We start from the raw sequence: 11,719 nt of genomic DNA, 5'->3' as shown, positions 1-11,719 counted from the left end.
ACACAGCTGGGTGGTCAATGTTAACAATCCTCACCTGTTGCTATGACAACTACAGATCGTCTTGAGGTGATAAAAGGCAAGTGTAAAACCATATGGTAATGAAAACCAAGATGCCTAATATGATCATGTAAATTAATACAATTATTGTGTGTAATTGGGGGACGGTCATTCTATAAGTCATTACAACAAGCTAAATTTCAAAATAAAATAGGAAAGGTACAAATTGAGTGACTGTGAAATACTGTAGAGAGAGGGGGAGAGACGACCAAGACCAGAGAGAAGGGGTATCAAGAGATAGTCATATGACATTTAACTAAAATAAACAGCGAAACTGTGTGTGTGTGTGTGTGTGTGTGTGTGTGTGTGTGTGTGTGTGTGTGTGTGTGTGTGTGTGTGTGTGTGTGTGTGTGTGTGCGGGAGTGTGTGTGTGTGCGGGAGTGTGAGTGTGTGTGTGCGGGAGTGTGAGTGTGAGTGTGCATGCATATGAAATGTGCTTCTGTGGATGTTTATGTTTGCATACACATAGCAGGATGGAGAGCTTCATTTCAGAGGGGAGTGACCTAAATCTCGGCTGTTAGTATATTGTAATATTGTCATTCAAAGAATTATAGATTAACATCTCGTGAATGCAACCGCATTGCCAGATTTAAAAAGAACTTTACTGGGAAATCACACTTTGCAATAAACGACGTGGTATGCTCAGAAAAATAGGCTAGGCGATACATGTTAGCGCCATCTTGGAACCATCTAAAATCAAATATACTATTGTAAATATTCCCTTACCTTTGATTATCTTCATCAGAAGGCACTTCCAGGAATCCCAGGTCCACAACAAATGTAGTTTTGTTCGAAAAAGTTAATAATTGATGTCCCAATAGTTCCTTCTTGTTAGCGCGTTCCGAAGGCTACTCATAATGTACTGAAGCGTGCGGGACTTGTCATCACGAATGTGAAAAAATATATATTTACGTTCGTTCAAACATGTCAAACGTTGTATAACATAAATCTTTAGGGCCTTTTTCAACCAGAGCTTCAATAATATTCAAGGCGGACGATTGCATTGTCTTACTAAACGTTTCAGAACAAAAGGGTTCCCATGGGCGCCCGCGTCATAGTAGTAATGGCCCTCCCCCTGTGACCAAATTCCAAGCCTCTCTTTGGGTCAGTTTCTACCATAGAAGACTCAAACCACTTTGTAAAGACTGTTGACATCTAGTGGAAGCCTTAGGAAGTGCTAAATGATTAATAAGTCCCTGTGTGTTTCAATGGCAAAGGCTTGAAGTGATTCCACACATCAGATTTCCACTTCCTGTTCGGATTTGTCTCAGGGTTTTGACTGCCATATGCGTTCTGTTAAACTCACAGACACCATTCAAACAGTTTTAGAAACTTTAGAGTGTTTTCTATCCAAATCTACCAATTATATGCATATTCTAGTTACTGGGCAGGAGTAGTAACCAGATTAAATTGGGTACGTTTTTTATCCGGCCGTGCAAATACTGCCCCCTATCCCCAACAGGTTTTAAACAATGCCACTTTAATACTGTTTACATATCTTACATTATCATCTCATATGTCTATACTGCCTATGCCGCTCGGCCATCGCTCATCCATATATTTATATATTCATATTCTTATTCCATCCCTTTATATTTGTGTGTATTAGGTAGTTGTTGGTGATATTGTTAGATTACTTGTTAGATATCACTGCACTGTCAGAACTAGCACAAGCATTTCGCTACACTCGCATTAACCTGTTATGGCTAGGGGGCAGTATTTTCACGGCTGGATAAAAAACGTACCCGATTTAATCTGGTTACTACTCCTGCCCAGTAACTAGAATATGCATATAATTATTGGCTTTGGATAGAAAACACCCTAAAGTTTCTAAAACTGTTTGAATGGTGTCTGTGAGTATAACAGAACTCATATGGCAGGCAAAAACCTGAGAAGATTTCATGCAGGAAGTGGCCTGTCTGACAAGGTGTCGTTCTTCTTGTCTCTGTTTATTGAAGAGTGAGGATCTTAGCTGTCCCGTGACACTTCCTACGGCTGCCATAGGCTCTCAGAAGGCGGCAAAACGCTGAATCGTGGCTTTGCAGGCTCTGGCTGAAACAAAGTAGCGCGTTTGGGTAGTGGCTGGTTACAGTACTGTGAGACTCAGGCTCGTGCCCGCGTTGACCGAAAGCTTTGTTTTCTTTCCTCTGTTTAGCTAAATGGACATTCCCGGTCGGAATATTATCGCTTTTTACGAGAAAAATGGCATAAAAATGGATTTTAAACAGCGGTTGACATGCTTCGAAGTACGGTCATGGAATATTTAGATTTTTTTTGTCACGAATTGCGCCATGCGCGCGACCCTGATTTACCATTTCGGATAGTGTCTGGGACGCACGAACAAAACGCTGCTATTCGGATATAACGATGGATTATTTTGGACCAAACCAACATTTGTTATTGAAGTAGCAGACCTGGGAGTGCATTCTGACGAAGACAACAAAAGGTAATCAAACTTTTATAATAGTAAATCTGATATTGGTGAGTGCTAAACTTGCCGGGTGTCTAAATAGCTAGCCCGTGATGGCTGGGCTATGTACTTAGAATATTGCAAAATGTGCTTTCACCAAAAAGCTATTTTATAATCGGACATATCGAGTGCATAGAGGAGTTCTGTATCTATAATTCTTAAAATAATTGTTATGCTTTTTGTGAATGTTTATCGTGAGAAATTTAGTAAATTGTTAGCAAATTCCCCGGAAGTTTGCGGGGGGTATGCTAGTTCTGAACGTCACATGCTAGTGTAAAAAGCAGTTTTTTGATATAAATATGAACTTGATTGAACAAAACATGCATGTATTGTATAACATAATGTCCTAGGTGTGTCATCTGATGAAGATCATCAAAGGTTAGTGCTGCATTTAGCTGTCTTCTGGGTTTTTGTGACATGATATGCTAGCTTGAAAAATGGGTGTCTGATTATTTCTGCCTTGGTACTCTGCTGACATAATCTAATGTTTTGTTTTCGCTGTAAAGCCTTTTTGAAATCGGACAGTGTGGTTAGATAAAGGAGAGTCTTGTCTTTAAAATGCTGTGAAATAGTCATATGTTTGAAAAATTGAAGTTTTTGTATTTTTGAGGAATTTGTAATTCGCGCCACGCCTATCATTGGATATTGGAGCAGGTGTTCCGCTAGCGGAACATCTAGATGTAAGAGGTTAACATCTGCTAACCATTTGTATGTGACCAATAAAATGTCATTTGATTTGATTTGATTTATGTTACACAATTTCTGATATTTCTCATGCCTTTTATTTTCTTGCAGAAGTAAAAACAGGAAATGCATCACCGATGCCTCTACTGCCATTAATTCTAATTAGACTGGTTTGGATTTCTCTCTGATGAAAATGGCTGCCATTATCACTACATTCTATAACTTTGAGGGATTATGTAATAGCCCCTTTAGTAATTTAATAGATTCTCTATGGAGTTGACCACCAGACGACAGGGGCAGATAAACTGTCTTTCTCTCTGTGTGTGTGTGTGTGTGTGTTGTATGTCGTATGGAGAGAGCACCACTTTCCTCATCACAGAACATCAATAAATTAGAGTACCATTGTTGTAGTGTTGCATCTCGCTGTATGATGCCACATCCTTTACATCAGCTCTGCTGTCTGGGTACCTCCATGAACTCTACCACTGTCCTGTCCACCACAGATTAAGATTTTTACATGGCCATTTGGGGCTTCTTCATGCTCCACCTGCCACAACGTGATGATTTCTCTGTTATCTCATCCCAGCTAGGGAGGCCAATGGCAATGTATTTTTTCTTCAATGCTTTTTTCTGTATCATTATATCAAGCCAAGACATTGCCTTTTACTTCAGGTCCCACATCCCATGGGATATAAAACACACCATCTCATGGTCTTACTGCTTTAACGCAGCTCGTCAATACTGCTCTTTCACAGGTCATTGTCATGGACCACCATAAAGAGAGAGCGTATATCACCCCTACTTCTAGGGCTGTCAACAGACAGAGATTGGTGCAACTGCACTGTAGAACATCCTCTTCCATATCTGCTCCCCATTACATTCAGCTAGCTGCAGTCTGTTTCTTTTCTCTTGTCCCTCTCTTCTCCTCTGTCTAGCATATAGCATCACTCAGGCCGTTGGTTAGAGTTGCTGTGATGTAGATAAGGCCTCTCATCCCTGACTGATATAAACCAGGCCATTAGCTAGCTGCGCTGCTGTTGGATGTTGCCGTGCTACAGATGAAAAATGTTGTTACCATTAGTATGCACAGTGTCACAGGTCTCTCTGAGCACCTTTATGACAGCCAGCCTGCTGTCGCCTCTCATCTGGTTAACAACCGTGACCCATGGTCCACCTACACCAACCATTACTGTATGACAATAGGGTGTGTGTGTGTGTGTGTGTGTGTGTGTGTGTGTGTGTGTGTGTGTGTGTGTGTGTGTGTGTGTGTGTGTGTGTGTGTGTGTGTGTGTGTGTGTGTGTGTGTGTCTGTGTCTGTGTGCACGTACGTGCATACCTGCAAACCTATCGTTAGTGGTCTGAGTGAAATGGATACATTTCTGTGATCCATCCAGGTGCCTACAGAGGTGTTAGCCTATCATGTTGTGTGAGCTTTTATCACTAATCGCCTCAGAGGATGACACACAGAGTAATTATCAGGCTGACATGTAGCAGCACTTAAAAGCTGACACTAACAGGCGCTGAGCGAAGGAGGCTTGCTATCTTTTACGCTACATGTGGCAGCGATCTGCTTTTAATAGTGCAGACATAGAGGAGGTATGAATAGACGTGTTGCCATGACTCTTGCCCACAGGGCTGCATGTATTCACTGAGTCGCCTCTTGGACTACAACAAGCATGTATTCTGATTGCCAACAGTAGTAGTCTGTTGAATGTGGCACTTGATAATCAACTGTATAATCATTCTCATTGTGGAGTGATTGACCTGTGCTCAGCCACTCTCTCCTTGCATCATGATGCAGGCAAATAATTAGAAAATAAACTGCTGCAATAGGGTGAAGGCAGAGGTTGAATATGAGTACAGGCATAGAGAGGGAGAGGTAGAGAGAAGTAAAGAGAGAGACAGGCATAGAGTTGTAGGATCTTAATTTGATCCAGTTTGCTACAGCAGGAAAATAAAAACATACAGGCAGACTAGATCTATAGAAATAGGCAGTTCCAGTGTTCTGGGTTGATAGGTGGATAGGTAACTAACTTGATGATGTCACAATGCCCCTTTTCCAGGGACGGAGCACTAGTTATAATAAGGGAACATTATGAGGTAACATGTTGCCACGGAAACACACTTATGTCATAATCTCAGACCACATTAAAACTGTCAGACAAGCTCAGGTAGAGCGCATTAGCTACATTCGAACGATCTCTCGACCTGTAACTGATTTGATTGATTACAACAATACACTACCTTGTCGGGACATGGGTCAGAGACTAAGTGACCCTGTCCCTGAGGTATCCCTTAGGGAGAAACCAAAGGAGACACAGGAACATAAAGATAAACCCAAGGAGAAGAGGATCCCTCAAGCCCTGACCTTTCTTCAGCTGTTTACACTGCTGAGCTGCGTCAAGGTGAAGAAAACACCCTTTGATCCCTCCCAGAGTGGTGAGGGGAGAAAGGGAACGACGATAAACGAGACGAACAACAATAATGACTCTGATACTGGTGAGTGTTAGGAGTTGTATATTGATTAGTGCTGCTACATAGTACAATTATTTAGGCTTCACATGGAAAAAAACAGGTCACATGTCTTAGAAATGTTTCACTTACAGGCTTGGACTACTCTGCAGGTGACGTGAAAAGGATCAAGGACAAGAGTAAAGGAAAGGTTGGGGGAGAGAAACATTGCATTGAATCTCAGGACCACAAATGCAGAACCACACCGGAAAAAGAAAAATACATTAAACAAAGACCTAACTCGGTAAGACATCAAAATGTGCTTATTAATGAGGATTTACCAATGCATTTGACAGCTGATAATGACCACAATAAGGAAAACACAGCATATTGTGTTGATTTTAATCCTTTGACAAGGCTTGACAAATGTGATAATGTCACAATGCCCCTTCGGATGGGATAGCCCCTAATAGTTATTAGGAAAAGTCAACTCTGACCTTTGACGTTTGAAATTGAAATGGTTAAGGTAAGGGTTAAGGTTAAGGTAGGGGTTAAGGTTAGGGTTTAGGGTAGGGACGTCCCAAGGATCACGGACAGCACTAACCCTAGTTATTATGGGGTAACATTATGACATGGAAACACACTTAGGAAATAATATTTGCTGCCAATCAAGCTAGAGCTCATTGGCTACATATATTCAACATTGATATTGTAGTTTGAAATATCAGTAGATTTCTAACTGATGTACTGATTGCGACACTGAGGTCTCCCCCAAGGAGAAAGCAAAGGAGACCCAGCAGAAAGAGAAGAAGAGCATCCATCCAGCTGTGGCGGCCCTGCAGCTGTTCACTCTCTTCTGCTGTGGTGGGAAAGTCAAGCTGAGGAAGACTCGTCCCTCTCAGAACAGACAGAATAGAAAGGACCAGGACAAAGATAATGCATCTGATACTGGTGAGTGTTATGGGGTGTCTGTTGATTAGATATAGATTGAGATTGGCTCCACTTGGAAGAAAGTGTCTTCAAAATCAAAATGTCTAATCTACACAGGCTCGGACTTGTCTGGAGGTGATGTTACAACCAAAAGGGTAAAGGACAAGAGTAAGGGAAAGGTGGGGAGGGAGAAAGACCAGACTGAAGTTCAGCTGTTGAAATCATCTCAAGACCACAAACCCATAAGTACAACACCAGAAACAGACAAGGGAACTAATTCGGGACAAAGACCTAACTCTGTGAGACAACCAAACATGCTATATCATATTTTATTGTGAGCAGATCTTTCCCATAATGCTGTCATCATTGGGTGTTACAATTGTGTCATGCAGGAAAATCGAATGACACCCCGGCAAGTGAAGACCCCTGTGGAGGAAATTTACATAAGACCTGACTCTCCGACTCTACCACGTGCCCACGTAAGTTACTGAAAACTAAATTACTATACGGACAGACAAAGATTCAAACATCTAGACAATTTCCCCTATGACCTCAACCTAACCACCCTTTTCCTCCGTGTAGAGCTCCCTCTCTCAGTTTTCCCTGGCTAGGAGCCTGGCCATCCTCCCGCTGGAGTGGCAGCTACCTGGAGTCCCTCTGACCACCTCGTCTATGGCAACTAGGACAGAGAGAAAGCCATCATCTACCAACACTTCGACACACGCACAGATGGAAACACAGACAACAGATATGAACACAGACTCACAGACCACTGCCACCTCTCAGAGCCAGATCTCCACAGTCTCATCGGAGACCATGATAGATGTTCACACGTCAGACTCCATTACCCAGACCTCCACTCTTGACATGGCCCTGACACCTGACAGCACTAAGGACATGATCACTACTGATGAGGATGTGAAGGATGACTCTGCTAAAGATTTGATCTCCACCCTAACAGACACCTCTATGGAGAAATCCATCAGTGAGATCAGCCTGAAAGACCTCATCGCTGAGTATGAAGATGACAATGAGCTGAAGGATATGGCTGCCTCCGCTATCCCTGATACTGATAATGCCAATGAGGATGCAAAGCTGCTGGAGCATGCAGCACTTTATGACTTCATGTTGACAGTGGAGACCGAGCTGCCTCTGCATCTCTGAAGAGTCAATAGGCCTAATGAACATTTCAATGTAGCAAAAGCTATACTATGATCAATTAATAAAACATTTTTTATGCAGCAAATTCTCACTACTGTTGACATGTGACGCAGCATGTTTAGATTAGGCCTATTTGTTTGAATTCACCAAAAATAATAAATATTACTGCCTTGGGAACAAGCAAACCACTACAGGTAGGGGAGAGTGAATACATCAGCATAGAGTTCATTTGGACAATAATGATCCATAGGCATATTGCATTCTGTAATGTATGAAATAACATTCACCTGCAGCGAATACAAATCAGATGTGTTCTATTTTCTCCCTCTGTCCTTCCCTCCCACATCCAGATGAGGTTTATATTGTCATGTTATCCAGCCCTTAAACTGTTTAGCATTTTAATAACACCTCGCAAACTCAGGGCCTAATTACCTTTGTTTCAAATGCATCAAATAGTCCTCCTATCACCACATATCTGGGCCACCTGAAGGTGCTGTGTTACTGGTGGGTTTCCAACAGATTACAGGGAGATTGGTTAAGTAAGTCAACCTAAATAAGGATGGTGGGAACATCCTCATACTACAGCACATCATTCTCTTTGCCTATATTACAGGAGGGGAGGATATATTGGTGTCATCAGAGTAATTGATTAGCACACATACTGTATGTGTCGTTTTATCACCTTGAATGTCGACAAAATAGAGAGCTTTGAAACTATTCAATTAAGTGTTAAAATACCAGGTGAAAAATGCTCCGTTAGAAAATCACTTTGAGAATTTAGGTATTTTATGAAATCTCACAGGTAAGATTTCGGTCAAACTTTACTTTTCTGTCTCTGTCATGCCTGTGGTCACCAGCTGTACAGCCTCCCCAAAGCTGCATATTCCAGTGGCCTACATGCATGGATAATGAGCTGAGAAGTAGTAGTAGCAGCACATCGTTTAGGGCTACAGCCAAGCTGTCCTTCACCTGAGAATCCCCCTAGTTGTACATGAGTGCACTCTCCACAATAAAGATCAGCCTGACATCAACATACTGTTGACAAAGTAGACATGGAATGAAATCAACATAACATAGATACTGTACATGTATGTAATTAAACATGACGTTTTTGATGACTGTTAATCTAGAAAAGATGCAGAACATATTATTCTCAGAATGGGGAGGGAGAGAAGAGAGAGGGGGATGAATGGGTGGATATAGAGGAGACACAGTAGGAGGGATGGTGGGATGTGTCCATCTATGAATTCAAATATTAATCTACCCAATAAGGGGATCAAAGGGTCTCTCACCCAGGTGTACACACAGACATGCACGTACACACAGACATGCACGTACACACACAAAAGCACACACACACGCTCACACCCACTCCTCTATCCACATGAAGTGGTCAGGGCATCACAGTGATCTAGTTACATGGACATTGAGGCGGCAGGGTAGCCTAGTTGTTAGAGCGTTGGACTAGTAACCGAAATGATGCAAGATCGAATCCCCAAGCTGACAAGGTACAAATCTGTGGTTCTGCCCCTGAACAACGCAGTTTACCCACTGTTCCTAGGCTGTCATTGATAATAAGAATTTCTTTTTAACTGACTTGCCTAGTTAAATAAAGGTAAAATAAATTGAGAAAAGGCATTTCATTCCACTAGAGACAGTAACATTGATGAGGTCTCCAACAAGTCTGTGAATCAAAAGATTACATCATCATTTTAATCCAAGTACTTTTCATATGACTGCACAGTTAGATACATATTACTACAGTGAGGACCATTAATAGAGATCCACACTCTTTTCACACTTCGGTAGGCTATCTATGCCAGGTGCTATTCTAGATCCTGAGCTACGAGTATCCATTGACCTGGCCCATCATGGCTTTAACTGACCAGTCTATCCACAGGGGGATACTACTGACAACACATTGAAAGTGGGTGGGGTTATATCCTGCCTGTTTGGCCCTGTCCGGGCGATTCGTCGGATGGGGCCACAGTGTCTCCCGACCCCTCCTGTCTCAGCCTCCAGTATTTATGCTGCAGTAGTTTATGTGTTTCGGTGGGCCAGGGACAGTCTGTTATATCTGGAGTATTTCTCCTGTCTTATCCGGTGTCCTGTGTGAATTTAAGTATGCTCTCTCTAATTCTCACTTTCTCTCTTTCTTTCTCTCTCTCTTTCATTCTTTCTTTCTCTCTCGGAGGACCTGAGCCCTAGGACCACGCCTCAGGACTACTTGGCCTGATGACTCCTTGCTGTCCCTTGTCCACCTGGCCGTGCTGCTGCTCCAGATTCAACTTTTCTGCCTGCGGCTATGGAACCCTGACCTGTTCACCGGACGTGCTACCTGTTCCAGACCTGCTGTTTTCAACTCTCTAGAGACAGCAGGAGCAGTAGAGATACTCTGAATGATCGGCTATTGAATGCCAACTGACATTTACTCCTGAGGTGCTGACCTGTAGCACCCTTGACAACCACTGTGATTATTATTATTTGACCCTGCTGGTCATCTATGAACATTTGAACACCTTGGCTATGTTCTGTTATAACCTCCACCCGGCACAGCCAGAAGAGGACTGGCCACCCCTCATAGCCTGGTTCCTCTGTAGGTTTCTTCCTAGGTTCTAGGGAGTTTTTCCTAGCCACCGTGCTTTTACACCTGCATTACTTGCTGTTTGGGGTTTTAGGCTGGGTTTCTGTACAGCACTTTGAGATATCAGCTGATGTAAGAAGGGCTTTATAAATACTTTTTATTTGATTTATAAATAAATTTGATTTGACAGCCAGGCTCTATTACGGTCTGTAATCTGCTGTTTTTGCTGGCCCTGCTCATAGGACATGATGGACAGTGTGTGTGTCTGTCTTCAGAAATGTGTGTGCATGCATTCCTAGGCATGCATGCGTGGTTGCAAATTAATATATGTGTGTTTGTTTGTGTGTGTGTGTCTGTCTGTCTGTCTGTCTGTCTGTCTGTCTGTCTGTCTGTCTGTCTGTCTGTGTGTGTGTGTGTGTGTGCATGTGCATGTTGTGTGTGTTTGTGCGTGCATACCTGCAAATCTATCGTTAGTGGTCTGAGCGAAATGGATAAACTACTGTGATCCATCCAGGTGCCTACAGAGGTGTTAGCCTATCATGTTGTGTGAGCTTTTATCACTAATCGCTTCAGCGGATGACACACAGAGTAATTATCAGGCTGACATGTAACACTTAAAAACGGACTCTAACAGGCGCTGAACCAGGGAGGCTTGCTATCTCTTTTGCTACCTGTGGCAGCAATCTGCTTTTAATAGTGCAGACATAGAGGAGGTATGAATAGACATGTTGCCATGACTCTTACCCACTGGGCTGCATGTATTCACTGAGTCGACTCTTGGACTACAACAAGCATGTATTCTGATTGCCAACTGTAGTAGTCTTGTCACGACTGTCGGATGAAGTAGACCAAGGTGCAGCATGGTGAGTGTACATTTTCCTTTTTATTGAATGTCGCCAGCAAAACCAATAAACAATACAAAACGACCGTGAAGCTTACAGGGCAAAGTGCCACAAACAAAGACTACCCACAAGGACAGGTGGGAAAAGGGCTGCCTAAGTATGGTTCCCAATCAGAGACAACGATAGACAGCTGTCCCTGATTGAGAACCATACCCGGCCAAAACAAAGAAATACAAAACATAGAAAATAGAACATAGAATGCCCACCCAAATCACACCCTGACCAAACCTAAATAGAGACATAAAAAGGCTCTCTCTGGTCAGGACGTGACAAGTCAGTTGAATGTGGCACTTGATAATCAACTGTCTAATCATACTCTTTGTGGAGTGATTGACCTGTGCTCAGCCACTGTCTCCTTGCAACATGATGCAGGCAAATGATGAGAAAATAAACTGCTGCAATAGGGTGAAGGCAGAGGTTGAATATGAGTACAGGCAGAGAGAGAGAGAGGTAGAGAGAAGGAAAGAGAGAGACTGTCAC

General features: G+C 42.6%; 1 protein-coding gene across 3 annotated transcripts; it reads left to right on the top strand.

Annotated features, from left to right (window-relative positions):
- The first annotated feature begins 5,300 nt into the window (after nt 1–5,300).
- LOC106562304 (uncharacterized) lies at nt 5,301–7,857 on the top strand. Of its 3 annotated transcripts, none has more exons than XM_045689206.1 (6): nt 5,301–5,710; nt 5,836–5,966; nt 6,427–6,613; nt 6,710–6,891; nt 6,985–7,071; nt 7,175–7,857. In XM_045689206.1, the coding sequence occupies exons 1-6, from the start codon at nt 5,317–5,319 to the stop codon at nt 7,754–7,756; spliced, it is 1,563 nt and encodes a 520-aa protein (XP_045545162.1). In that variant the 5' UTR covers nt 5,301–5,316; the 3' UTR covers nt 7,757–7,857. The 3 variants fall into 3 exon arrangements, with proteins under 3 accessions (XP_045545162.1, XP_045545161.1, XP_045545159.1); XM_045689205.1 differs by having other exon boundaries at nt 5,306–5,710; nt 5,818–5,966; nt 6,439–6,613; XM_045689203.1 differs by having other exon boundaries at nt 5,307–5,710; nt 5,818–5,966.
- Nucleotides 7,858–11,719: the final 3,862 nt, after the last annotated feature.

This window comes from Salmo salar, chromosome ssa11 (assembly GCF_905237065.1).
Source record: "Salmo salar chromosome ssa11, Ssal_v3.1, whole genome shotgun sequence".
NCBI lineage: Eukaryota > Metazoa > Chordata > Actinopteri > Salmoniformes > Salmonidae > Salmo > Salmo salar.
Note: the sequence above shows the minus strand (reverse complement) of the source record. Positions and strands in the feature narration are given on the sequence as shown.